Here is a 27,092-nt window from a genome sequence, read left to right as displayed (position 1 = left end):
ATCTGATATGTATATCTGTATCAGAATTTTTCAGGAGACTACCAAGCCATTTGGCCATCAACTGAAGCAAGACATGCAGCCAGATAATAATCCCAAACATACAAGCAAATTTACAAAAAAATAAATTCAAAGCAACTTCACTGTATTTGAAATGGCAAAAGTTGTATGAACAATGAATATTGCCAGGAAATGTGGATATTCCTTACTGGAAGTACAAGACATGCCTAGTGGAAAAACACCTAGTTGCATCTGCTACAGGTGCTCAATTTACAACCACAATTGGAACCAGAAAATTTGTCATTAAGCTGCACAGTCATTAAGTCAGGCATTATGTGACTGCATTTATGGCCCTAGTCATTAAGGCATTTATGGCCCAAGTTATTAAGTAAATCACCAGTATCATTAATTAAATACAGCTTTGCCCACTGAGTGCTGCTTGGACACTAGCTGGAAGTATTGCAAACAGATCACATGATCACAGGATGCTGCAAGCCAGTTTGCCAATGATTCAAATCATGAACACGTGACCATTGAAGTTGATGTACCAGTTGTAACTTCAAGGATCGGTTGTAACTTTTTTCAGTGTGTCATAATGTTGAATCGTTAAATGAATGACAAGTTGAGGACTACCTGTTGTTAGGGTTCAATAACCAGCCCCACAACTGGAAAAGAGCTAAGAGGATGTCTGACCATTATGCTATTTCATCTCAGAAAAATTACCATTAGATCCGTTTTACAGTAGTGTTTTATTCAAGGCTTGGCCAGTCAAACATTGCAGCAAATTGGAGGTGAAATTTAAGGAAAAGAAAGCAAATCAACTTTCAAATATGTTTCACCAAAACAATTCACTGTCTACAAACAGATGAATATTTCTGACTAACTGAAGAAATCTGGCAAGATTTTAATACACTCCAGCTCTATGTGTAAATTTTAGCTGGAAGTCCAGATCAGTACCAGCCCTTCCTCTCTGAATAAAAAATATTGATATTACCATCAAAAGTGTGGGCGTGGAATTTAGGATCTCACCAACAGATGCTACCAGTATCTGAATAGCAGACATGACAGGGATCAGATAAATTGGTCGTAGTTGTCTTCTCGGACATGATTCGTTATTAACTATGATTTCTAGAGCAGTGTATATACATACCAATTAGCAAATGCAGATTTAATCCTCTGGCAGAGATGGGTTTCAGCAGGTTCTGACCAGTTCTGGAGAACCGGTAGCGGAAATTTTGAGTAGTTCGGAGAACTGGTAGTAAAAATTCTGACTGGCCCCACCCTCATCTATTCTCTGCCTCCCAAGTCCCAGCTGATCAGGAGGAAATGGGGATTTTGCAGTAACCTTCCCCTGGATTGGGGAGGGAATGGAGATTTTACAGTATCCTTCCCCTGCCACGCCCACCGAACCGGTAGTAAAAAATTTTGAAACCGATCACTGGATTATTTTTACTCTGGGGGGTATTTCCCCAATTCCACATAGCTGGCCACTTAACTGAACTCTAATTATTGCATGTTTCAGGTCACCTTGCTAGCATAAGTAGAACACTTTAAGAGGTTTATAAAGTGCTGCTTCTCTCTCCGCCTCACCTCAAAATGTTCAATGTGCCACGATCGTGATTAAAACCTATTACAAACTGGGTGCAAAGCATCTAAGGAACAAAACGTGGCAGATAATGTCATTTAAAAACTGAAAAATTCTGTATCATGTTTTCACTCATAGGAAGTACGCATTCCTTCCAAAGCCAAGTTTTGGAAGGGAATGCTGCCGCTGCTGCTGTTCAGTCGAGCTAAGCGCGTTATCCAATTTTCGCGCTCCTCCCCCCCCCCCCAACGTTTCCTTGACAGCGGAGTCCCAGCACTGGCTGTTGCGCTCTTCGCGTTGGACGCCGTTACCCGGCCGGCAGAAGCGTCTTTGGTCAACGTGCGGCGCATGCGTAAGCATAGAGTGCTAAACCGGAAGCCGGAAGCGGCGGAGTGGAATTGCAGTTTGGGTTTTCGGAATTTTAAAGATCCTGTCCAGCTACGGAGGGTTTTAAATCGCTTTTCCAGGCTTCCCTGGTCCCGCGTCGTCATGGATGCGCGAGCGCGAGCCAAACGCTACGAAAAACTGGACTTCCTGGGTGAGGGCCAGGTAAGGAATAGCGGCCTCATCTGCTTTTTAATTCTGCTCTCTGTAATTTTGTTTTGTGACCGTAATAAAATTTATTTTTATATATGGAGGGAAATAGCCCGGAGGTCTTCTTTTGTCTCTCGAGGTCATTCTAATCTACACCTTGCCTTTTTTTCTAGAAGGGAATTTAGGAAGGTCTTTCTTCCCTCTGTTTCCAGCAACCTTGCGAGGTAGAGTAGCTAAGAGGTGAAAGCGTGGCTGCCTGAATTTTAGGAGTCGTTACATTTGGCGATAAACGTTCACTCAGTAAATCGTGTGCGTCATGCCAACATAACTGCTGGCTCACTTCGCTTTTCTGAAGCGCTTTGATTATTTTTAATATAAAGGAGGCAAACGAATACACCAAAAAATGCCTTTGCCTTTGTCATCTGGTCTTCCCCAGGATCTTTGTGCAAACTCTTTTTTATGCCACAGATCCTGCAGAAGAGGCATCTTCTCTCCCCTCATCAGACACTTCCCCCCCCAGCATTTTTTTATTCTAGGCCACTTTTTTTTTCCCCAAGGAAAGTAAGCTGTGGCATTTCTGGCTTCTTGAGATCTTATGTAATCCTACACATCCCTAATTTGGAATCAGTTTACATTGATCTCTGATCTTTAATTATGAGAAAATATCCTTCGATAGATATTTGTGTAACATAGTAAGCTGTAACTGTCTGTTTTGGGCAGTACCACCTCATCCCTAATACAGAAAATTGAGTTATTTGAGTAAACCTCAGGCAATAAGCGTGTAAGGCAAATGCAGCCTCTAAATTTGCTTTCTTCAGATTCGTGTTTCATACAGCATTGTGAAGATGTAACTTAGCAATTAGAAAGTAAACAGCAAAATAATCTATTAAAATAGTGGCAGAGAACCAGACTTAGTCTGAAAACCAGTGATTCTGTGCTTGGTATCTCAGCCTATACTCAAATATTTTACTTCTTCCAAACAAATGGTCACAAAATATTATTGTTATGCAGTATGTTTATCTTGATTTAGACTGTTTGCTAATCATCTGATTAAGAAAGTTGTACAAACTGAGGTTAATAATTAATGGTAATAGAAACAACAATTATAAAGTAATGCCAAAAAAGAAAATAGCTCTGCAAAAGGATAGTGATAAAAAGACAGGAGCTCTCTTTTGGGAAGCTGATGCTAGAGACTGATATTAAATTTGACAAAATATTGTTGATATCCCTAATCTTTCACCCAAAAAGAAATTAAATTCTATAGCATAGCCTTTTGAATGTTTGCTAATTGGACAAATAACAATGCATTGCTTCTGTATAGGAAACCCTTCTAACTAGAGATTTACAGTCTTTTGGATGAATGCTTTGTTATGTTAAAGTCTCATATATATGTACTTCACAGTAATTTATAATGTTTAAAATAGCTTTGCCTTGAAGTTTATGCTGTAATTATAGGTAGTCCTTTACTTACAACCATTTGTTTAACAACTGTTTAAAATTACAACAGCATTGAAAAAAGTGACTTGCAACTGATCCTTGCACCTATGACTGTCACAGCATTCCTATGGCCATGTGATCAAAATTTGAGCATTTGGCAACATGCATGTATTTACAACAGTTGCAGCATCCTGGAGTTACATGATCACCATTTGCAAACTTCCTATAATCACAGTCAATGGGGAACCCAGATTCACTTACGGACCATATGTCATTCACTTAACTGCAGTGAATTGTTTAACAACTATGACAAAAAATATAAAATTGAGCATGATTCACTTAATGTCCTTGCTTAGTAATAGAAATTCTGATTCCAATTGTAGTCATAGGTCAAAGATTTATGCACAGTTGCTTCTCTGCCACTGCCAGTAAAAGTGTTGCCAGTGCATAAACTGACATGTCAAGCTTTCTGGAGAAGACCTTGTTTTCATGTTCTAGGATGGATGTGCTGCTTGTACCGCTGCATTTTATTGAATATTTTGCATAATCTTACTACATATTTCCCACCCATGAAGAACCAGTTGTTCTTCAGGAGCCATGGTGATGGAGCGGTTAGAATGTAGTATTGCAGGCTAATTCTGCCCACTGCCAGGAGTTCAATCCTGACCAGCTCAAGGTTGACTCAGGCTTCCATTCTGCTGAGGTCAGGAAAATGATCAGATTGTTGGGTCCAATATGCTGATGTTGTAAACCTCTCAGAGAGTGGTGTAAAGCAGTGGTCCACAACCCCAGGCCACAGCACACTACCAGATCATGGCCTATTCACAACCGGGCTGTGTAAATGGTGGGGCCAGCTTTCGTGCACATGCGCACACAGATCAACTTTTCGCAAGTTAAACTGTGCATGCGCAAGCATGTGCACCAGTCTGCCACTCGCACGGTCCAGCTCCCCTCTCCCCCCTGGGCCGCCAAGCTGCAAACGTTGAGGACCATTGCTGTAAAGCACTGTGGATATAAGTCTAAGTGCTGTTGCTATTTTTCTTCAGGTATTGCTGAACTACAGTTTATACTTACTGTACAGACTACCTGTACTGCTGTTGGCCATCCTGAGGATTTGAAATTGTATTTGAAATTGTATTTTCAGGTTCTGAAAGAACAGATTCCCCTCTTTATGTTCCAAGTAAATAAAACTGGATAATGATGTTGCTTTATCATTGGAAAATTGATTTGTTTAATATTCAGGGTATTTTCTCTCTCTTTAGTTTGCTACTGTTTATAAAGCAAGAGACAAGAACACAAATCAAATTGTTGCTATTAAAAAAGTAAGTCATATTTTGGCCCTATTTTATGCTTTTTCAGATCATCCTTTGTTTAACCATAATTAAAAATGCAGCAATGATTTTAGATCTGAACCTTTAACTATATTCTGAAGTTGTTTTTCAACACACATCCTGATTTTCAAATGTACTTCATATACTGTAGGTATCATGTTGGCATCATAAACAATATCAATTTAGGCCTCATGGTTATTTATTATTAATTTATTAATTTAATTTGTATACCGCCCTTCTCCCAGAAGGGACTCAGGGCGGTGAACAGCCAAAATTAAAAAACATACAAATGCAAAAGTTAAGATAATTATCAGTTGATAATGAGTCATGTCTTAACAATATGTGTAAATCGGAGCAACTGATGACCATGATGCCTCAATGGATGGAGGGAGGACGGATGAATCTACACATTATGGCTTAGAGCTTCATGAAAATATGGAGTTCGAGAAAGCATATCTAAAAATGTTGGCTTACTTATACATGAAGTTTTCTTAACCATAGCTTGGTATAGTATTTTAACAAAGCCAGTTCTTTCACTTCTTGGAGTTTGTAATATTACAGCAAATGTGTATAAAGTAGAATGAAACTTTAGATTTGTGGTTTTTAAATTGTTTCTGAAGAACTGTAGCATTTCTTGAGAGCTTACCAAAAAAATTGGGAGAAATCATTGATAATAGCAGGTAGTCTTCCCTGAAATTACTTTACTACTACTACTTGTTTTCTACTGTAATTTTCAGATTAAGAAAAGCATTTAGTGTGCTTTTCTAGGCTACACCATTAGTTCAAGGGAGGCAGTATTTAGATACAGCAAGTGTGACCAATACCCTGTATATACATAAAAGGGACATATTTTTGAAAAACACTAATATTTTTTGCAGAAGATAATGGATTCCTCTGCAAACAACATAAATTGGAAAAATCATTTAATTAAAGTAAAAAGAAATAGCCTGTTTCTTGTATATATAAGAATTCATCTTATTTACCATAATTTTCACTCCATAAGATGCACTTTTTTTCCTCCCAAAAGTGGGTGGAAATGTCTCTGAGTCTTATGGAGTGAATATGGACGACAGGCAGTGGTGAATGCGGCAGCAATCTCCGCCACCTGGAACAGCTGATTGGCGGTATTCCAGGAAGCCGATCTAACTGCCGATCAGCTGCTCGGAGACGAAGCTCCAGTCTTCCCCGGTGGAAGACACGGAGGAGGCAGGCTGTTTACTGTTCGCTGCAAGGACGCTAGCCAGATGAATATCAGATGGACGCTGGGAGGCAGAGGCAGATTTTTTTTTCTTGTTTTCCTCCTCTAAACCTAGGTGTGTCTTATGGTCAGGAGCATCTTATGGAGCGAAAAATACAGTACCTGAAAAGAAAACCAAGAGTTTTTCTCAAATAATTTATGTTTTATCTTACATTTTCTATAAATACAATAACAAAGAAAGTTTGTTTTGCTAAAATGCAGTCTTAAAACCATCAGCAGTTCTTAATACATTCCATGGCTATAGGTATGGTACTTTTGCATCTGCATTTGCAGCAAGAAAATCAGCCATAAGAAGTCATGGCTACATTAAATTTAGGACATTGATCTGTTATTGTTTTTTAACCTGCCCATTCTCATGTAGAATGAAATTAATAAAGCAATCATATTATTTGAGACTGTGGTATAATCTGTAGTGCTCATTCCTGTTTCCCAATTAATATACCCTGTTGCACAGTCATTCAATATTGCCCCTTTTATGATATCAAAATTCAGACAGCAAGTTTATTGAGCTAGACAATAGCCAATATAGGTAGATATATTATCTTTGAATTGATGTTGCAGCAATAAGTCTCCTTACTGGTACATTGATGATAGCTAGTATATATTGTATCTTATCACTGGATCCCATTCTGGCATTAAAGTCTCCTCCAATTAAAACATATGCAGTAGGGAAATTTAAGTCTTCAAAATAGTTTTACAGTTTGTCATAATTATTTTTAAATGAAGATTTGGGCCATGGGGTAGTAGATAAACATTATTAACTAAAACCTATTGGATCCCTGAATTTAAATTTGGCATATGAAACACAACTTTCACTATACATAATGTAAACTATGTAGAGACTTTCTTGATTTTTGATGGTATTTGTGAAGTGGAACAAAGTTAAACTCCATATATAGGTCCACAATTTTTTTTACATCATACCTTACTAAACATGATTCTTGATTTACTGTGACATCTAGTTAGGATTGGCACAAATATGTAATTCTACAAAACATTTGTAAGCACTAAACTGTTTGAAATATTTGAAATAAAATATATAGTAATAGGTATGTGTAGTTTTATGAATATGTATAAATAAACATGTATATTTATTTATATGCATAGATATTTGTCTGTTAAAGGTGTTACTGAACTGTTGCAGTTTCTGACCTGCATATGTTAAAAGGGAATATTCTGTGTTCTAGATAAAACTTGGACACAGATCAGAAGCTAAAGATGGTAAGTATCTGAAATACCTAATAAGTAAAAATTTCTTTGTTAGGTAGCTTCTGAAAGATGAAATAAGGAACGGTGATTAGGAGGAAATCCCAGTTCACATTTATTTATATACTCGAATTATCCCTCACAATTATCCCTTTCACAATTGGAAAGACACTCTACAGTTCACAATATATATCAAAACAATATCATACAACATCCCCAATAAAGCAGAGAAAAGAATACAATAAACCAATCCCAACATAAATTTAAAATTGTTGGTGTCAATTCCTATTACAAAATTTTAAGAGAACCTCTGTTTTTAATCACTTCTTGAACGCCAACAATATAGGGCTGATCTAATTTCTAAGGGGAGGTAATTCCAAAATGCAGCAACACTAACAGAAAAAAAAAACATTTGCAACCCTCTAACTCCCTCACTACATGAAATTGGAGAATCACCATCAGTTTCTCCTGGGATATATGAATTGAGAAAAAAATCCAGGTGCTTACCAGAAACGTTTTGAATTCATAAGGCAACTAGAGCAGACTATCCAAAAAGTCTGTTTGCTTTGCAAGGTTTTTAGTAGCTGCCATAATCATCTGGAAAAGGAAGGGATATGATCATAACAAAGGGCAGATTTAATTTCCTTCCATATGCAGATCATAATATCTAATCAGACAAAACAAGCCCAACTGCTTATATGTTGTGACAAATCACATGGGACAAGCCCACAGTTGCCACAGAGGCTATGAGCTCCCAAACTCTTAACACCTCTAAGACTTCAATGGAAATTGAAGTCACCCAACACCCAAAACAGCAGATTTTAACACCAGCCTTGAGACCACATCAAACAGATGAGATACTCAAAACCTAGGAGTGAGAAATCTCTGACTGCATGACTTTGTTGCCTTTGCCTACCCAGGTCTCGGTACTACACGCTGCATTCACATACTCATTTACAATGAATTTGTAAAGAATAAAACCTTACTTACTAACCCTGAACCTCAGATGACATGACAAACAAAATTACTTAAATTGTTCACTTGATTCGCAATCAGGTGGAATGAACAATATGGCCTTTGAACTTAATCTTAAAGATTTACTGCATATTAAGGGTAGCTGATATCTGAAGTAGACTACTTCAGGCTCTTTGCATGCTGTTGAGTTTGCAATTATTAGAGTGCCAGTGTAGTGATATTGTGGATACAGATAATATAGGCATATGTAATTACTGTACTCTGATTAATGATGCTTAGAAATTTAAAATTTGAAAGTGTATCAGTATAGATATGGGCACCTAATTTTCTACCCCATAGAAAATAAGCTCTTATCTTTCTAGTCTCCCTTTGTCCCCATCACAACCTACTGTAGAAACAATGCATTTTGGAGGAAATGTGGCATCACATGGGAAAATGCATAGGGATCTAGCCTTTTCTGGAAATAGTTTTTCCCCATGACTCAGGATACAAAGAATGTGAAATATAATTCTACTCTTTTTTCTGTAATATATTTGAGTGAATCTTGGATATACCGTATTTTTCGCTCCGTAAGACATACTCCCCGCCCCCCCCCCCCAAAAAAAAGTGGTGGAAATGTCTGTGCGTCTTATGGAGCGAATATTGCGTCACAGACGGTGAAGTGTATTACCTCGGGTCCCCAACAGTGGACCAGTGCCGATCCTTTGGTGAATTGCAGCCAAGCCATGGCGGTGGGGTCCTTTTACAGTGCTGAACCCCGCCTCTTCTGTCTCTTTTTCGCAGTGCAGGAGTCAATAGGCAGAGTTGGCACATGACAGGACACCTATATGTGGTCCTCTCAGGCTCCGCCTGATTTTTTTTTTTTCTTGTTTTCCTCCTCTAAATCTAGGTACATCTTATAGTCAGGTGAGTCTTATAGTGTGAAAAATACAGTAAATGGAAATATTCAAGAATGGTGTGTTTGTGTAAATTTTATGAGGAAAGTTGATGCCATGCTTAATCTATTCATCATGAAACTGCTTTAGGATACTATTAAACTAGTTTCTGTAATTCACCATTGAATACGAAGATAGGAAATTGTAGGAATCTCTCTGAAACTTGCTTTCTTTTTAATTGGAAATTCTACTGATTAAATCAGAAACATAAAGCAATTACTGTACAATTCTTACTTGGGGAAGTTTTCTTCTAAGATCTAGAAGAAAAGTCCAGAACAAGAGTCTGGTCCTTCTAAGAGGGCTGATCACTTCAAATAGATTTGGGATTTTTAGAGTTGAATCTTATGGGCATTACACTATTACAAATGTATACATAAATCATCAAGACAGAATTATCAGCACTGAGCCCTCCTTATTAATGCAGTCTTTGAAACACCTAAGGTACCTCAAAGTCTTTTAATTTTGTGTTCTTTCAAATAAGGTATAAATAGAACAGCACTTCGAGAAATAAAACTGCTGCAAGAGCTTAGCCATCCAAATATTATTGGAGTAAGTATGAAGTATTATCTAAAAAAATATTTGTTATGTTGTTACCTTGCTATCAATATAATTGGCTAGAAATTATTTCTATGAGACTTCCCAGAAAAATCAATCTTCTAAAGTTGATAGGAAAAAAATTACTTGGAAAAACCTTTGTGTATTAGACCTAATTCATTACATTCTTGTATAAGCTATTTACCTATGGCACTTTTCTGTTCACCCATGTACTCTATGTATGTTAGGATAATATGAAAAAGGCAAATGGCATGGTTCAGTTTCAGGTAAATCTTGATTATGTTAAAGTGGAAAGAAACCATATATATTGCAATAAAAGAATGTAATCTTCTAATAGTAATGAACCCCTTAGTTTCAGATATTAAGGACCCAGATTGGGGGGCAATATGCTGAAATTTTAAACCGCCCAGAGAGAGCTATAAAGCACTATGGGGCAGTATATAAGTCTAAGTGCTATTGCTTTTGCTAAGTGCTATTAATTATGAATCCATGAGCTGAATTTTTGGAGTTACTTGCTGAGAAAGCCTTTATTAACTATTATGCTTGAGTTCCAAGGGAACTCAAGACACTGAAAAACATATCTTTCAGTTAAAAAGAACTTTGCAAACTTAAATCTCTACATATACCCCATGTTACAGTATGAATAAATGTATGGCCAAAAACTATATGCAACAGTAATTATCAAAATTATAAGAATTCTCTTTAAGAATCAAACACCCTTTCAGATTAATATTCTACTGTTAATATTCCCTACATATGGCAGAGCCATCACAATACTTGATATCTTTAAGAAGTTGTCAGACTGTGAGGAAAAGATGTGTCTTTCCTCACTTTAAAAAATTTCCAGTTTAGCACTCCTGGACACAGCAGGTAGCTGGATCCAGTATCACTTTGGGACACTGTAGAAAAGTAAGAGTAGCTAGAGCAATCACCTGATAACTTAGCATGCATCCCAGCTAGCTAACACTGCTTGTGAATTGGCCAAGCAGGAAGAAGATACCCCAGGTTATTTTTCTCAGAATTTCTTTACACCTGGACCTATTTCCGTTTATGAAACAAGAACAAACATCTAAATGTCTTTTTCTTCCAGCTTCTTGATGCATTTGGACACAAATCAAACATCAGTCTAGTGTTTGATTTTATGGAAACTGATCTAGAGGTAAGACTGCTTAAACTAATCATTTTCCACTGGTTTAACATTTCCTGTAGAGGAAAGTTTCATTCTTTATACATAGTCAATAATCATAATCACTATGCGTAATCAAAACTCATGGGAAGAAGTCACAAAGTTGCAGGAAAAACTAGGAAAAATAGAAAAGTAGAATGTGTCACTTGATTTATTAAATAAACCTAACGAATTGTTTTATGTCTGAAAATATTTCTCATTCCTTCAACTTTAACTTGTCCTTGAATCCTTTTGAGGTATCTTATTGCTTTTAAGTCTAAGAATGTGTAACTGAAATGATTATCATTCTGTCCCTAATTCCATTTTCTTTGATTGAGAATAGAGGTTTTCATCCTCTAAGTCATATAGGAAACATGATACGGTACATGGCATTATTCTGAAGACAAGTAAAATAATTGAGTTATACTGCAAAACAACCTATTTGATATAGTCCAAAAAAGTAACAAGTTCATGCAACAGAAGACTGAAGATGATAGTGCTTTTATCAAGAGTAAATTGCTTAAGGAGGTATTCATTTAAATTAGACCTAAAATATTCTAATGAGATGTGTCTCAGATAACTTTTTGTTAAATAGAAACTGTGGGTCAGCTTGATCATGCTTGTCAGAGAGCCATAGAAATCAATGAGACTAAGTTAAGACAAACTGATGTCCTAAGATTTAATAATTCTGAACTTTGTGGCTCAGTTCCTACCATTTACTTAAGCCAAAACCAAGCAAGTCACATTAAGTGTGACTCCAATCATTGGAGTTTGTAAACTACAGGTTATAGCTTAGTATCTTGTGGGAGCACTATAGAGATTTCACAAAAACATATAATCTTTAGCGGAAAGTAGCCTTGTCACTCGGTAAAGCTGCATTCCTAATATCATTGAAGAATTAATCTTCTGTAAGTCTGCAGTGAAAAGTATTCATTATTCTGGAAACCTCCATGTTTGTTGTTCCTCACTACTATTCCCATGAAGTTTTGTACCATCTGAATTGGTCTGTTCTGTATTTGAATACAGACGTGTGTAAACTTAGTTATTAAGTGGTTGCAGTTTATAAAAATATATTTATTTACAGGTTATAATAAAGGACACTAGTCTTGTTTTGACACCTTCCCACATCAAAGCATATATGCTGATGACACTTCAGGGATTAGAATATTTACACGAACACTGGATTCTTCATAGGGTAAGTAAGCATAGAGACAAAATGAATGGACTTCTAGCCAACAGTGATCTTCTTAGAACAGGAATTGGGGGACTAGAATGATGGAACTCTTGGTAAATTCTTTGTCTTGGTCTTAATTAAATCTGAAGTGTTAATATCTAAATCAAATTTCATTTATTTGTCTAAGTAGTTTGCAGTCATGTTACTATTTTTGTCCTAATAGACAATGGTGATCTTTCTGAAAGTATAATACCTCTCACAAAGCCAATACTTTCAAATAATATATCATTTGGATTTATGGTATGTTTTAGTAACTTGCTCAGAATGCCTTCAATGGTGGAAAAACATATGTTGCTAAAATAAAGAGACATAACAGATAATAAACTGATCATTAGGGTAAAAATATTTGTCTTAAATTTTTATTTGTTTCTAATACATTATGGACTTCACATATCCTCAGAGACAGAAATAAGCATAAAAGTTTAGGTATTTTTTCTGTTTGGTTGTTCAATCATATATGTACGTAATCTGCTTCCTGCAAACCTATTTCTCAGTACATGTTTTGATATCTTGATTTATTCCTTTTATAAGTGTAAAAGTTACTCCTTTTCTAAACAGAAAGTATTTTTATTTGAATATTACATACTCCTATCATTTTTACTCAATCTCTCTTTTCAAGGATCTTAAACCAAATAATTTGTTGCTGGATGAAAATGGAGTTTTAAAACTAGCTGATTTTGGTTTGGCAAAATCTTTTGGAAGTCCAAACAGAGTTTATACACATCAAGTAGTCACAAGGTAAGGAAGAAAACTTCAATGCATACAAATAAGCTATTCTTATAATCATTTTATAGCCATATCTTAGAGAAGGACAGACTGTATCATAGTTATTGGGTGAGGTGGGGGGATTCTCTTGCTTTGGGGATAAGGAAAAGGTCCTATATACGTAAAACATTTCAGAAGAACAGACACTAAAGATGTTTCTGGTACTTATTTAATGTAATGCTAAAGTAAAAACAGTAAATTCCACATTAGCTGAATATAAATACAGTAAATTACATAGTGGTACATTAAAAACAGAGCTTAATTTATGATGGTAGTATAATATGAAATATATTTTCAGATCCTGGGATAGATGAACATTTTAATCATTATTTCCTTTCCTTCTCATTATATATAATGACACTGAATTGGAAGGTTTAGATTCCTGCCAGATTAGTTTTAAACAGAGATTATGATATTTTTACAAAATTAAAAAATGTTTAAAAGTCAATTTTTCAGAGGTTTGCTGTTATTGTTCAGTTATTTCACCTTTACATGGGATGTAATTACTTTTTCACATGACTATACTTCGTAAGAAATGGGAAGATGGAGGACAGGCAGCAACGGCTGTAAGGAGCTCTTCCAAAAGTAAATTAGGTTTTTCTTTTTTTAACGTATATATAAGTATTTTTATATTTTTAACTCATTCTTAATCTGTTTTTAATCTATACCGGACTTTTACAAATACATATATAAAATATACTTTTACAATAGTATATTGCCTTGCAATATAGTCACTGCAATAAAGATCCTGCCTTACAGAAAATAATGTGAGCATGCTAGGAATAAACCTTGTATTTGATTGTTCTTGTGACGTACCGGGTAAAATGACTTCTCCCTACACTTAGAAACTACACTATGTAGCATGGGTACAACTGTGGCTGATAACTAGATTACACCACCTCTGTTTTACAAATAATGCTGTGGAAAAGTCTTCAAGGACCAAAGCTATGTTGAGTAGTGATGGTGGTAGCCAATATTTATAAGGCCATCTAATTATGCCCATGGCATATGGAAGATTGTGTCTTAAAATGTAAGAAGAATAAATAATACAAAGCATGCATTAATAACTGATAGAAAGAATAGGTGCATTGTGTGTCAGTGTAAGTAAGAGAAAAAGATGATGGATTTAACAAAGGTTGGCTAAACTTGGAGAATGCAGTTAATTACATGTAGGAAAATAGTATGGATTTAATTATGAATGAAAGACTAAAATATATCTCTAATATGTTGTTTGTATGAAAGTAGGAAACCATAAACTGTTGTTGTTACATTATTACAGTGACATATTCCACTTAACAATGATAAAAATGAATTTTGGATAAAATCATGCAATATTTTAAATGAATACAAATGAGGAAGAAATTATTTTGTTAAACTATAAAGAACAAATGGGAGCACCACAATAGGAAAGTATGAAAAAAAACTATTGGTCTATGAAGTGACCTACAAATAAATTAGAAGAGCAGATGGTGAGAGTTAGAAAACAGTCTGTCTGTTTTGAATATGTGGTTGAGCATAAATGTATTCATATACACTTGGCAAAGAAAGTATAAATCTAAAAATGATTAATGTGATTGTGTTGAAGGATTGAGGGAATGAATAAGAATACAAGGGTGGTGAGTGGTTTTGAGTGGGGGAAAGATCATTTTTGGATCTTGGGGGTGTGGAGAATGGACATGGAAGGAAATGGAAGAAATGTAAATAGAAAGTTGATAAAAGGAAATATACCAATTGCTGCATACCTACTCGGTTATGTGAAAATGAGATCTGATTATGCATCTTTTCCATACAACTATTACTTACCAATAACTTTAATTCTTCTAAGAACTTTCAGTGCATGTGTTACTTCAGAATTGCCTCTATTGTTAACATGAGTAATTACAGTTAGGACTCATTCAGCCTAATGGTGAATTTAAGCTGAATTAAAACCATGAGGCTTTTTAGAAACTCTGCTTTTGAAGATTTGGTATTAATGATATTAATTGTATTGTTCATTACTTTTTCTTCAACTTTTAAAAATATTTTTTCAAGTTAATTTTAAGGTATTAATCTGTAGGAAAAGTCTATACTTAAATAAATATTTTCATCCTCAAACACAGTGAACAAGTTAGTAGTTTCTCTCTCTCTCTACATAGCTTGATTGTGAAAAGGATATAAAATATCTCATACTATGGTAAGCTTTTAAAGATGTACTATATTACTCATACATGATTTTTTAAAGAGATTTGTTAACTATCCACCCATATTTCATTGTTTATATCTGATTTCTTATCTGCATTTTTTCTTTATATTGTTTTAAACTTGTACTTTGAAAAAAAAAATTGACACATTTGTACCTTAAATCTCTTCAGTGAAGAAAGACAATGTAATCTGATTGTTACCTGTTTTACAGGTGGTATCGAGCACCCGAACTATTGTTTGGAGCTAGAATGTATGGAGTGGGTGTGGACATGTGGGCAGTAGGCTGCATCTTGGCTGAATTGCTTCTAAGGGTAAGTATGGAACAGGGCTTGACTGAAAGTGATTGACAGATTAAATTTCACTTCTTGCACCATCATTCAGTCTGTTGGTGTTAACAAATAAGAGAACTAGGGAGAGTCTTGACTGAGAGATTTTCTTAGGTTACAGTTCTGCCCCTGACTCAGGTTTCTTTTATCTAACCATTGTCTTGATAGAGGCTGTTCCTGAAGGTTATTCCTTCTGCCATTACAAGTATCTTATTTATTTAACTATATTTATAGATTACCCCAGCCTAAGTGACTGTGTAGAGCAGGGCTGTCAAACAGTGCCGTGACGATGTGAGTTTGACACCCCTGGTGTAGAGTACTAAGCAGGGGGGAGCATCCTCATTACTAAAACAGAAAATCAGTTGTCATACTCATCACAGTAGGAAAAAAACAAAACCAAAGCCAGATGAACCCGCAAATTATTCCAGAGTCCAGCAACTCATTAAAATAGAGCTGCTTTGAAGGTAAGAGTCACATTTGGGGAGGAGTGGGGGGGGGAGGAAAAGTACTCTGCAATCATCTTTAGTATGTCCATAAAACCTAAGAATTTTCACACGTTTAGGGTTGCTTTCCTTCAACTGATACTAATAATGGGTAGAGTCTGAGCCACATTGGAGTGGGACACTCTGTCTTTCTTTTTGCCAAGCTCTTTCTCATGTCCCTCTTGATGAAGTAGTGAACAGATTGCTTGGAGAGGCCTTTTCTTCGTTCTGCCATCACTTCAGTCATTCCAGGGTTTCTCCTCATCCTTCTCCTCCCTCTCATCTGTATGGAATTAAATCATTCTCCAATCATTGTAAAAAAAATCCAGAGTCTCGCAATGTAGAGAATTTATTGCCACAGTTTGAATTTATTGCTCAGAAACTCTTGAGACTTGTAAAGCCAAATCATTAAACATTTTGAGTCCCAGTGTGTTCATCTTACTATAGGTTCCATTTTTGCCAGGAGATTCTGATCTGGATCAGCTCACCAAGATTTTTGAAACCCTTGGTACGCCAACGGAGGAGCAATGGCCTGTAAGTTGATTGGCTGAAAAATTAAATTGTATTTATAGATGGGAGACTATCATTTCATAGTAACTAACCTTTTCTTATACTTGGTTCCTTTTCTTCCAACAGGGTATGACAAATCTTCCAGATTATGTTACTTTTAAAAGTTTCCCTGGAATGCAATTTCAGCACATCTTCAGTGCTGCCGGTGATGATTTGCTGGAATTACTGCAAGGCTTATTTCGCTTTGATCCTTGTACTAGGCTCACAGCTAGTCAGGTATTTTTAACTTACCCTATAAATTACTGCTAGTGTACTCAAAAAAAAATGTTGACAAAACTGCCCTATTTTGATGTAAAAAAAAAACCCCACATCTTCCATGCCTATTGCCCTTTTCAGGCCATCTTCTTGGCAGTGAGTTTGTTTCTGATATTATCAGTGAGTTAATAACTTTCAGTTTGCCTTCCGACAGCTAGTTCTCAAGATAAAGTTAAAATGATAAGTGAAAGGCCAATTTGAATCAGGCTGGTGGCTGAATTCAGCCAAAGCAAATTGCAAGGCAGGACTTCTTCAGCCAAAATCTAGGGCCACCAACTCAAGCAATCAGTTAGGTAAAGCAGCTTAAGCAATGGAGAAGGGAGAGAAGGGAGCAAGGTTTGTGTCTAGCTCGTGGAAAGGAGAAGTGTGCCTGATCTCTCAGCACTTAGTGGCAAAGCAATTTCTCCCTTGGCTCAGACTGCAAAGAAGAAGAATGGGCACTGAACCAATAACTTCCCTTTCTCTGAGGCCCCACAAGTAGCTAGAGTGCTTGCAACAGAATTTATTATAAGAAGATGCAAGTACCACTGAATTTATTCCCATATTGTATTTGTAATTAAAAACATATGTTTTAAGATCTTGGTTTGGTGTGTTTTTTAATCAACATTAGCAAAATGTTTCAGACCTTTTTCCTAAACCCTTTCTTGAGAACTCCATATGAACAAATGTTTCCAGATAGAGCTGCCTTTATTTTATTTTTTTAAAGACTGGGAACATCTAGTTATGTGCTTCAGCTGTTCTTGTGGTTTTCATTTTTTTCTCAGGTCACACTAAAAGTTTTTCCTGGCATAGATACTTAGAAATGTATTTTAGTCCTATAGGTCCCACCAGAAAACATGAGGTATAGTTGCAACAAACATGTCTATTAATTGTGTATAGACTATTCTTTTATGATTGTTTTGTATTGCATTGATTTCATACAAAATATTTTGTTGTATAAAGATCTTGCTGCTTTTGTGAAAATGATAAAAGCAGTGCTATGGCACTACATAACAACCTCTGCCTTTTTGGGCATACATGCTGTATCACAACAATCTTAGAAAAGGGACCTGCACTTTGACACTATTTTTGTTAATCTCTGCAAACACCACTGAGTGTGCAAGCCTTCTCTACGGGTAGTTCTCAATTTACAACCATTCATTTAGTGACTGATCAAAGTTACAATGGCACTGAAAAAATGAGTTTTTCACATTTACAACTGTTACAGCATCCCCATGATCAAAATTCAAATGCTTGGTAACTGACTCATATTTATAATGGTTGGAGTGTCCTGGGGTTATGTGATAATCTTTTACGACCTTCTGACCAGCAAAGTCAATGGGGAAGCCAGGTTTACTTAACAACTGTGTTACTAACTTAACAACTGCTGTGATTCACTTAACAACTGTGGCAAGAAAGGTCATAAAATGAGGCAAAACTCACTTAACTGGCTGGCTTAGCAACAGAAATTTTGGGCTTGTGGTTGTAAGTACAGTTGTGTACAGTTGTGGTTGTAAGTAGAGAAATACCTGTACTTTATTAAAGGTACTCCATACCCCATCCTTGCAGGCATTCAGCATCCTATACCTTCTTAGCTTTTTCAGCCCTCTTTGGATGTTTGTGTTTGGGGTTAAGGAATACAATTATACGCAAATCTGTTCACTTCCTCATTCTTTCTTGTTTAAAAGTTGTTGGTTGTATAAAGAATAGCACTCAAAGGAGCTTCTGTTTTATTTCATAGCATTTAGGGTCTCCTGCTCAAGCAGGGGATATCTATATCTCCTTTTTTTTTAAATAAAAGTTTATTTTCATTTTTAAAAATACTTTACATATATACATACAAGGTTATTGCAACTAATGTACACAAATCTGCGCCTATACCACTAATACAATCCATTTCATTTCCCCCCCTTTTCTTTCACTCAATTATACCATAAATTCCAACATTTGTAATAATCAGAATCTTTTTGGTTCCTAAGTAATTTCGTTAACCAGTCTGCCTCTGCGCATTCTGTAATTTTCCAAATCAATTTATTTTCTGTGGATATTAATTCGTTTTTCCATTCTTGCGCGTATAGTATCCTAGCTGCAGTAGTGATGTGGAGGATCAAATACCTCCTATGAGCCTATATCTATATCTGTCTGTCTGTGTCTGCCTGTCTCTATATGGGGGGATGGGGGATGTCTCTCGAGCAGGGGGTTGGACTAGAAAACCTCCAAGTTCCCTTCCAATTCTGTTATTCTATGTTTTGGCACCTAACTTAACCTAACTTATTTATAATTAATTAGCTTGCCTGCCTATTTCTAGATTCCTGAGAATGATCAGGCTTTGATATGTTCTACCTGTTCAGCCCTATATTTTATCAAAATGAACGTATCAAGACAATATTAACAAGTTAACTGGAGATTAAAGACCTGATATCCAGTGTATCTGGAGGGCACAAAGTTACTGGAGGCTAAATTAGTATGATAAATCTATGTTCCTAGCTGGTCCCAAACAAGTCCAGACTTTCCAAGTCTGACTGCAGCACATGCTGGCAACATGTTCTTAAGTGTACCAAAGCTATTAACTTGCTAATACTAACATTGGACATCTTATTGCCTTCTTTTTACCTTTACAGTGACACCATTTTCAACTCCTGTATCACTTCTAATTCTAAATGGAATATATAGAACTATGGCGATATTCTCTCTTACTACTATTATATTTCTTTCCGACTCATGCAAAAACTTTTAATTAACCGAAGAAAAGTTCATACAACCAAACATGTTAAATACAGCTTGTATAGAGAGAACTGTTGCTTGAAAGATGCAACTTATTCTGTTCTTTGCATTTCAGGCACTGAAACATGAGTATTTTAGTAATCGACCAGCACCAACACCTGGAAGTCAATTGCCAAGACCCAACTGCCCTGCAGAAGCTTTGAAAGAGCAACAAAATCCTGTTCCTAATTTAAAAAGGAAAAGAGTGGATGGAAAAGATCAAGGTAAAATTATGATCAGTTGTTTTGGATGTTATGTTAATTAATCTAATTTATATCCTGCTTTTTGTCCCAGAAATTTATGGTTTTCATATGGAGATCTTATTTAATTTTATTTCTATAACAGCCCTGTGGGTTGGGCTAAGAGGGGTGACTGGACCAAAGTCAGGCACTGGGTCTCCATGTCTGAACTTAAACCTGTCAGATACCATAACTACCATATCCATGGGCACCCACAAAGAGGGTTTATGAAGGTCATAATTGCAGCTGCAGCCATGTGGTCGAAACCATCTATTTTTATGTATGCTCCATATTCTATTAATAGGGACAGAGCTTTGATCACACAGTCATCTTTACTTTTCATGCACACATATAAATATGCACAAAAGCATATTTAACTACATCATTCCAATGTTTAAAATAAACATATATTACATTTTATCCAAAGTAAGGGAGCAGGAAAGTGGGTTTGCCATTCCTGGTTTAAAGAGTTCAATTAATGTTACCATTATTTAGAATGTTTTTATTTAAACATTTCTAGACTGCTTTTTAGCAGAAAAACCTTCTAAAAGATTTAGTTTTATTTGTAAAAGAAATGTAGCCATGCTCTGCCTGAATGAGATTCAGTTTTGATGACTTATGTTTCACAAATTGGAAAAATCCAGAGATTACAGTCCTAAAACTAGAAAATATTTACTGGAATTGTTCAAACAGCAAAAAATTTTATCGCTTGGAAACAACCTGTATTAGACTTCATGAGAATACCAATATAAAGCAAAAGAGTATTTGTATTTATTGAATATAGTCTTTTTTATTTAAAGTTCAGAAGAGAAATTCCTCATCCCCCCCGTTTCCACATTCAGATTGGGAATAGATAGTAAAACCTGTACTTTATATATTCCCAACAATACATAAATATAATAAATTTTTGAGAAGGATCAGGACATAGTAATTTGCTAAACTGATATGCAAAAATATGAGATGTGTATTTTTTCCACTCAGGGTTACCAAAAAAACTGGTTTTTTGACAACTATGGGAAATGAGGATCTTGAACATATCTGCTGCTATGATATCTGAAAAGACCAAATGTGAGAACTGGGCGAAATCAATTAAAAATAGGAGAAAGCTATGTTTGTAAATGTATGTAATATGTATGTAGTATTTCAATACATAATAACCATGTATTTTATTACTTTTTTTAAAAAAAATAAAAATACAAAAAAATGATGTGCTGAGTAAAAATGTTTTAAGTATAAATACATGAACAGTTAGCTGAATGAACTGGAAAATTATAAATTGCAAATGCAAAGATTAGAAATGAAACTCTTTTTCCAAATATCCCTGTTAGGCAGAGACAAGGCCAAAATATTTTGTTCTAACTATATGCTTCAGTATATAGGATAAAGCTACTTGCTCCTTGAGAAACTAGACTACCAAGCAAAAACTCAAATACTTTGAAGACATGATGTTGAGCAGATGTTGAATTAAAAAGTATGTAGAATTAAAAAAATGGATTGAAATAAAGACATAACAATGAATAACATGAACTAAATCAAAGACATTACTGGAATGTCCGTGGAAAAAACTGTGGACTTATTTATTTCATAATTTTATGCTTCCCATTCAAAACAAAGAACAAAAACTTATAGTTACAATAGGTGCATATATCATTTTTGGTTACTGAGACTTCAAAGCATTCTTAACGACCAGCAGATTCAGGAATTTGCAATGGGGAGGGGGAGGAAAGAGGTTATTCCATGGGTCAGGTTCTGGGGGGGAAAAGCATGGTAAGTGGAGCTAGATGGTTTCACAAACATCCAGAAGCCATTAGTGATGTTATATGAGGATACTTAGGTGGACCAACTGCAGCTTCTGAGTAGTTGCAAGGGCTGTCCCAAGTACAATGCAGTAGTGCAGGTGAGAAATAAGACAAGAGTGACTGAATAGCAATCCCAAATTCAGGAATATGAAAAGTTGGGATATAACCTCTGATCACCTTTTGCAACTTTCTGACAAGCAATGTCAACCGGGAAGCCAGATTCACTTAACAACTGCGATACTAACTTAACAATTGCAATGATTTTCTTAACTGTAGCAAGAAAGGTCATAAAATGGTCAAAACTCAATTGTCTCGCTTAGCAACAGAAATTTGGGGCTCAATTGTGGTTGTAAATGGAGGACTATCTGTATTACTCCTGAACATCCCTGCATTTACTTATAACCTATTCTACTAATATGAAATGCTAATATTTCCCACTACATTCACCTATTTCCTTACCTGCTGCCTAGTCTGAGCTGAACATAAGTTTTTCCCCTAAGAGGGGCTTTCAAATGCTTCTGCACAGTGATGGACTGCAACTGGTTCAACAACCGGTTCTGTGAGTGCGTGTTCACACGTGCCTAACGAACTTGCTCCTAGCTTTCAAAATACAGCAATTTGAAGCTCAGCTGCTTACCTTCTAAGGCAGCCCAGGTAAGTAGAACAGTGGAGGCACGGAAATCAGCTGTGCTGCGCTAATCAGCAGAGTCAGAAAGAAGGAAACATAGGACAGGATAGGGCGGGGGCAGGTGGGCAGGGCCAGCTGGTCGTCAGAACTATCTGTTCGCCTGAACCGGCAGCAGCCCACCACTGCTTCTGCTACATTTCTTAGGTCTATAATATGCTTTTATAGTTACTCTTTAGAGCAATGTTTTTCAAACTTGGCAACAGGGCTCGTTGGGGAATTCTGGGAGAATTTTTCAAAGTCACCAAATTTGAAAAACACTGCTTTAGAGTAACAAACCATAGAGTTATCCTGTCTTCAATGTGCCTCTGGCCCCCTTTCCAAAGTTCTGAATGATTATATACCCCAATTTCATGTACTTTTTAAAGAAGCATATAGGAAAACAGAGCACTGTGCGCAACAATGGCCAACAACTGAGGTGTCACAGGATGAGTCCATATTCTGAGTCCCAACAGGAAGAATCAGTAACACTGACAAGTACTTATTGCTCCTAAAGCCTAATCTCACCAGGACGATGTTCTATGCCGTGTTTCTCAATCTTAACAATGTTAACATCTGTAAACTTCAACACCCAGAATTTCCAGAACTTTGTGGAGTTCAAATCCCAGAATTGCAAAAGTTGAGAAATATTGCTCTAGACCAGGGGTGTCAAACTCAAGGCCCGTGGGTCGGATCCGGCTTGTGGGGCTACCCTAGAAACAGTGGGCCTCGGCCCAGGGTGCCTCTGTCAGCAAAAAACAGAGCTCTCTGGAGCTCCGTTTTTGGTGGCAGAGGGTTGCAGGAGGCTGTTGCAGCCGAAAACAGAGCTCTGGAGCCAGTTTTTGCTGGCAGAACTTCAGGCCACCACAGGTGCCCCCAACACGAGTGACATCAAGCTGGCTACGCCCCCCCCCCCAAACACGACCCTGATGCAGCCCTCAATGAAATAGTTTGACACCCCTGCTCTAGACTCTAGTCAAAAAATTCTGAAAGCTGCTGAGATCCAGGAATATAAGAATGTCAGTTCTTATACTCAGTGCCTCATAAAGCTCAGAATTCCCTTTGTATCTTTATAATTCTCATAATTGTCATTTTTATAAAACTAGACTGATATTTTCACATCCACCTTGATATGTCTTTTTTTTTTTTATTGAGTCATTAAGATGAGAACCAACAGATTTGCACCAACAAATACTGGACAGGGAAAAGAAGGAAAATTGATAAAAGCAAGACTGCATCCGAGTCTCCATGCATTTCCAGGAACTTATCTCTTGGTCAACGGGTTGAAAAAAATAATGACATGCTTATTAGATGGTAAATACAACTCAGAGTAGAATACACAATACATGGAAAAATAAACAATTATAAAACGTATGTACAAAGCAACTGCAAAGACACAGGCTCAATAAAAAGATGGGGTAGCAGCACCTACGATGCTCGAACAATTGAGCAGCTCTGAAGCTTTTCCTTGCCAAAACAATAATAATAAAAAATGGAGCGCGAGAAGCAAGCTTCAGCCTCATCCAGCAGAAAGGCGCTTTCTGACGCAAAATAAAATGCAAGGGGTGAAGCGAGTCGCCTTACTAGCGGAACCCACCAGGCATTTTTCTCCCTGAAAACGACGGCTGCCCTGGCCACCCCGCGACTAGCCCCCGACGCAGAGCGCTAACCGCGGCAGGCGCTTCCCTGCCTCCTCGTAAACAAGCGCGGCCGTCCGTCTCCAACTCCTCCCTCTCCCCCACTTCTCTCTCGGGAAAGCCCAAGCCGCCTGGCATCGCGCCTGCGCTTCACCTCCGAGCCCCACCAGAGTCCCTGGGCGTGTGAACGCGGACAGGTGGCCTGCCGCTGGGTTTACCAGATCCTCTCCCCTCTCCCTCTCTTCTAACGCGGCCCCCGCACCGGAAAGCCATCTAGCTCCTTAGAGGCAAACTGACGACAGCGGAAGCCTAATCCCACTGTTTGGGCTGGGCTGGAGCTAGCTGTCTCTCCGCCCTGAGGGTTGCACCCGAGAGGTGGGTCAGTCTTTGGCCAGCTGGGCGCCGGGGCCACACCGCAGCAGGCTGCGCTCGCCTTTCTCTGAGCCGGAGGGGACCCCGCAGCTACCCGCCGCCGCCGACTTGTCAGGAGAGGCCGCCAGGCGCCTGAAGAGTGTGGGCAGGTGCGGGGAGAGCGTTGCGCGGCGGCGACCATGTCTGCGCGCTGCTGCGCCGGCCAGGTAAGGCGCGCGCGAATGCAGCCCGCTGGGTTTCTATCCCGGGTCAGGGAGCCTTGCTAAACGGCTCCACCTTGGCTTCGTGGCACGCAGTGTCTTTGGGGGCTGCGCCAGCGCTTCTTTTCTCCGGACAATGCCGTTCACCCCGCGCCTTCGCGGTGGGCAGGAGATGCGCTGGCGCTTCTCCGGCGGAAGCCTGGCTCCTCACCAGATTTTCCCAGCCATTTAGGAGATCCTGGGGTCGAACTAAGGATCTCATTGAGCGCTTCAAATGATTTCCCAGCTGCAGATTGCTTTCCCTGTGGGTTGAATGGGCGTCGGGGATCGCTTGCCGTTTTCACAGCCTTGCTCTTAGTTGTTAAACCGGAAATCAGGGCCAAACTGGTGATTGCAGACTGGGATTGAGATTTTGCTTTGTTTTTCTCCGGGTCAATTTGCTATATCGTTTGTAAAGTATATATGACCTGCTTTATTACCGGCGGGGCTGTCAAAGGAATTTAGCAAAAGAATCAAGAATACTCACTAAAGAACTGCTAGCATCTGTGTTTTGATAAAACAATAGTTATTGTATTCTTTAGTTACAGTCATGTCCACAGTTGTCATCATGCAACCCAATCCCAATTTAAAGTTGCTGGGAGTTTGTCTAAATTCAGTAGTATGCATTTTTTGTAACTTTTATATCTGTATTATATTTGCTTTTCCTAAGAAAATTAACTTTTCTACTGTGGGGTGGAGTTTACAATGTTCTGCTGAACTATGATTTACTGAATAAAGCATAGTTGCTTTAAATAAAGCATGACTAATAGTATTAGTGCAACATGTGAATTAGGTTATTATAATAGCTTGATGAAGGAAATCATGTACAAATGTGCTGCCTCCAAACTTCCTTTTGTACTGTTAAAATTTTACACCCTCTTCCAAATAAGAATTGAACAAGAAAATTGACAATTTTCAATCAGGAACAGCAAATCTCTAGGAAAAAAAGGATGCACCTACTTCTGTATTATTTGTATTTCCTATGCTGTAAATAACATGGAGTTGTCCTGGAGATGGAGGAAGTTGACTCCTTCCCCCTATATAATTTTCCATTCTGCCTGCAGAATAAGAGAGAAAAATCAGGATTCTAAATTCTAGATTAAATTCTTCCTATTTTCATAAATCATAACATAAAGGAGTATTTATGTTCTCTAACTGTACATGTAAAATATGTTAATGTATGAAAGAATGGTTGAAATTTGATAGCATCTTAATTTTCAACTGGTGATCACATATGTTAACAGCTTGTATAGAATTTGGTGTCCAGTTGACAATCTTGCCATGTTCATTTTTTAACCTTTTGTATTTCATATCTAGTAAGTGTCTACTCTGTTTCCCCAAAAATGAGTCATCCCCTGATAATAAGCCCAATTGGGCTTTTGAGCACATGTGCTAAAATAAGCCTCCTCCCTAAAATAAGCCCTCCCCAAAAATATATTAAACGCAGAGCTGGAAATCAGGTAAGACGGCAAGAGAAGTCCCATCTTGCTCCACGCGCCCCAAAATAATAAGATCTCCCCAAAAATAAGGCCAAGCGCTTATTTCGGGGTTCAAAAAATATATAAGACAGGGTCTTATTTTCAGGGGAACACAGTACTGAAGTCTTAACCCAATGAACAGATTTTTTTTCTTTTTTGGTAGTACAGTGATTTTATTAAAGATTATAATTACAACAGTAAAAACTAATATGAACTTTAAAAATAGAATAAAAGATGCAGAAAAGAAAGGAAAAATAGGAAAAAAAATAAGAATATAGCGAAGAAAAAGTGATATATAAAGAAGTTGTTTCTCACTTTCATCACAACTATAAACAATTTTACTAACATATCACCTCATCCTAAATACCACAAATGATCGTTTCTTCCTCTATCCCATCTTTTATCTATATTCCAATCATAAAGTATTGTCATTTCAGTCCTGGTGCCAGCAAAAGTCCTTAAGCGTAATCAGAAATAATATTTTAAACTTGGTCAAATAACCCAATTTTATATTCCTTCCTTTTACTTCTGACAATCTTAATCTTTAATCCATTCAAATGATGTTGTAAAATTTAAGATCTTTTCATTTTTTTCTTTGTCCCTTCTCGTGAGATTCTTCTAAGCTTTAACAAGCCTTTTTCATAAATCCAAAATTATCCATCTCACTCTCTTGGTTTACTGTTTATATATCCCTTTTAATTATTAAATCAGCCAGTTTCTTTTTAACAGTTAACATCTTTTTCCACTGCATTCTTGTAGCCTGTAATTTGTAAATCCAGTTTCAATTCAGTCTCAATCTTGTCAAGTAAAACTTGTTCCTCTTCTGTAATATATTTTGACAGTTTCCACATAGAGGCAGATGTTTCTGTTGATACTACGGTATTAAAATTAATGTTTTGAGTCCAGTACTGAAAAATATCTTTCAAATTTGTCCAGTATTGGTTGATTCTGTAATTGTAAGTCATTACACTTTTTTGCAGTTTGTGTTCTCCTTTAATTGTAATATTTAGTTCCCTCTAGTGTCCAGTTTTTAAAATCTTATGTTTCTTTTAAAAAAAACCTCAGAACAAAAGAATTTTCCCATGGGAAGTATTCAAATTTATCTGAACTCTTAATCTGTTTGTAACTTCC

The 27,092-nt window shown here is 37.0% G+C and overlaps 2 protein-coding genes across 3 annotated transcripts in view; both read left to right on the top strand.

Annotated features, from left to right (window-relative positions):
- CDK7 (cyclin dependent kinase 7) overlaps positions 1-20,982 on the top strand; it is a 30,484-nt gene extending 9,502 nt beyond the window's left edge. Inside the window, exons 1-12 of one of the 2 annotated variants that reach the window (XM_070938838.1) lie at positions 1,703-2,131; positions 4,816-4,875; positions 7,330-7,363; positions 9,740-9,807; positions 10,904-10,972; positions 12,063-12,173; positions 12,832-12,950; positions 15,370-15,469; positions 16,414-16,500; positions 16,603-16,752; positions 19,610-19,757; positions 20,754-20,982. In XM_070938838.1, the coding sequence (XP_070794939.1) occupies positions 1,760-2,131; positions 4,816-4,875; positions 7,330-7,363; positions 9,740-9,807; positions 10,904-10,972; positions 12,063-12,173; positions 12,832-12,950; positions 15,370-15,469; positions 16,414-16,500; positions 16,603-16,752; positions 19,610-19,757; positions 20,754-20,779 (1,344 nt within the window). In that variant the 5' untranslated portion in view covers positions 1,703-1,759 and the 3' untranslated portion in view covers positions 20,780-20,982. Of the gene's footprint in view, positions 1-1,702; positions 2,132-4,815; positions 4,876-7,329; positions 7,364-9,739; positions 9,808-10,903; positions 10,973-12,062; positions 12,174-12,831; positions 12,951-15,369; positions 15,470-16,413; positions 16,501-16,602; positions 16,753-19,609; positions 19,758-20,753 lie in introns of those variants that run through there. The other variant, XM_070938840.1, reaches the window with a different exon arrangement.
- Positions 20,983-24,357: 3,375 nt separating this feature from the next.
- The window catches only part of SERINC5 (serine incorporator 5), a 44,560-nt gene continuing 41,825 nt past the window's right edge, over positions 24,358-27,092 (top strand). Inside the window, exon 1 of the mRNA XM_070935846.1 lies at positions 24,358-24,450. Within this exon, the coding sequence (XP_070791947.1) occupies positions 24,424-24,450 (27 nt within the window). The 5' untranslated portion in view covers positions 24,358-24,423. The remainder of the gene's footprint in view (positions 24,451-27,092) is intronic.

Source organism: Pituophis catenifer, unplaced genomic scaffold (assembly GCF_029215685.1).
Source record: "Pituophis catenifer annectens isolate HBS135680 unplaced genomic scaffold, rPitCat1.0.hap2 SCAF_2, whole genome shotgun sequence".
NCBI classification, from domain to species: domain Eukaryota; kingdom Metazoa; phylum Chordata; class Lepidosauria; order Squamata; family Colubridae; genus Pituophis; species Pituophis catenifer.
Note: the sequence above shows the minus strand (reverse complement) of the source record. Positions and strands in the feature narration are given on the sequence as shown.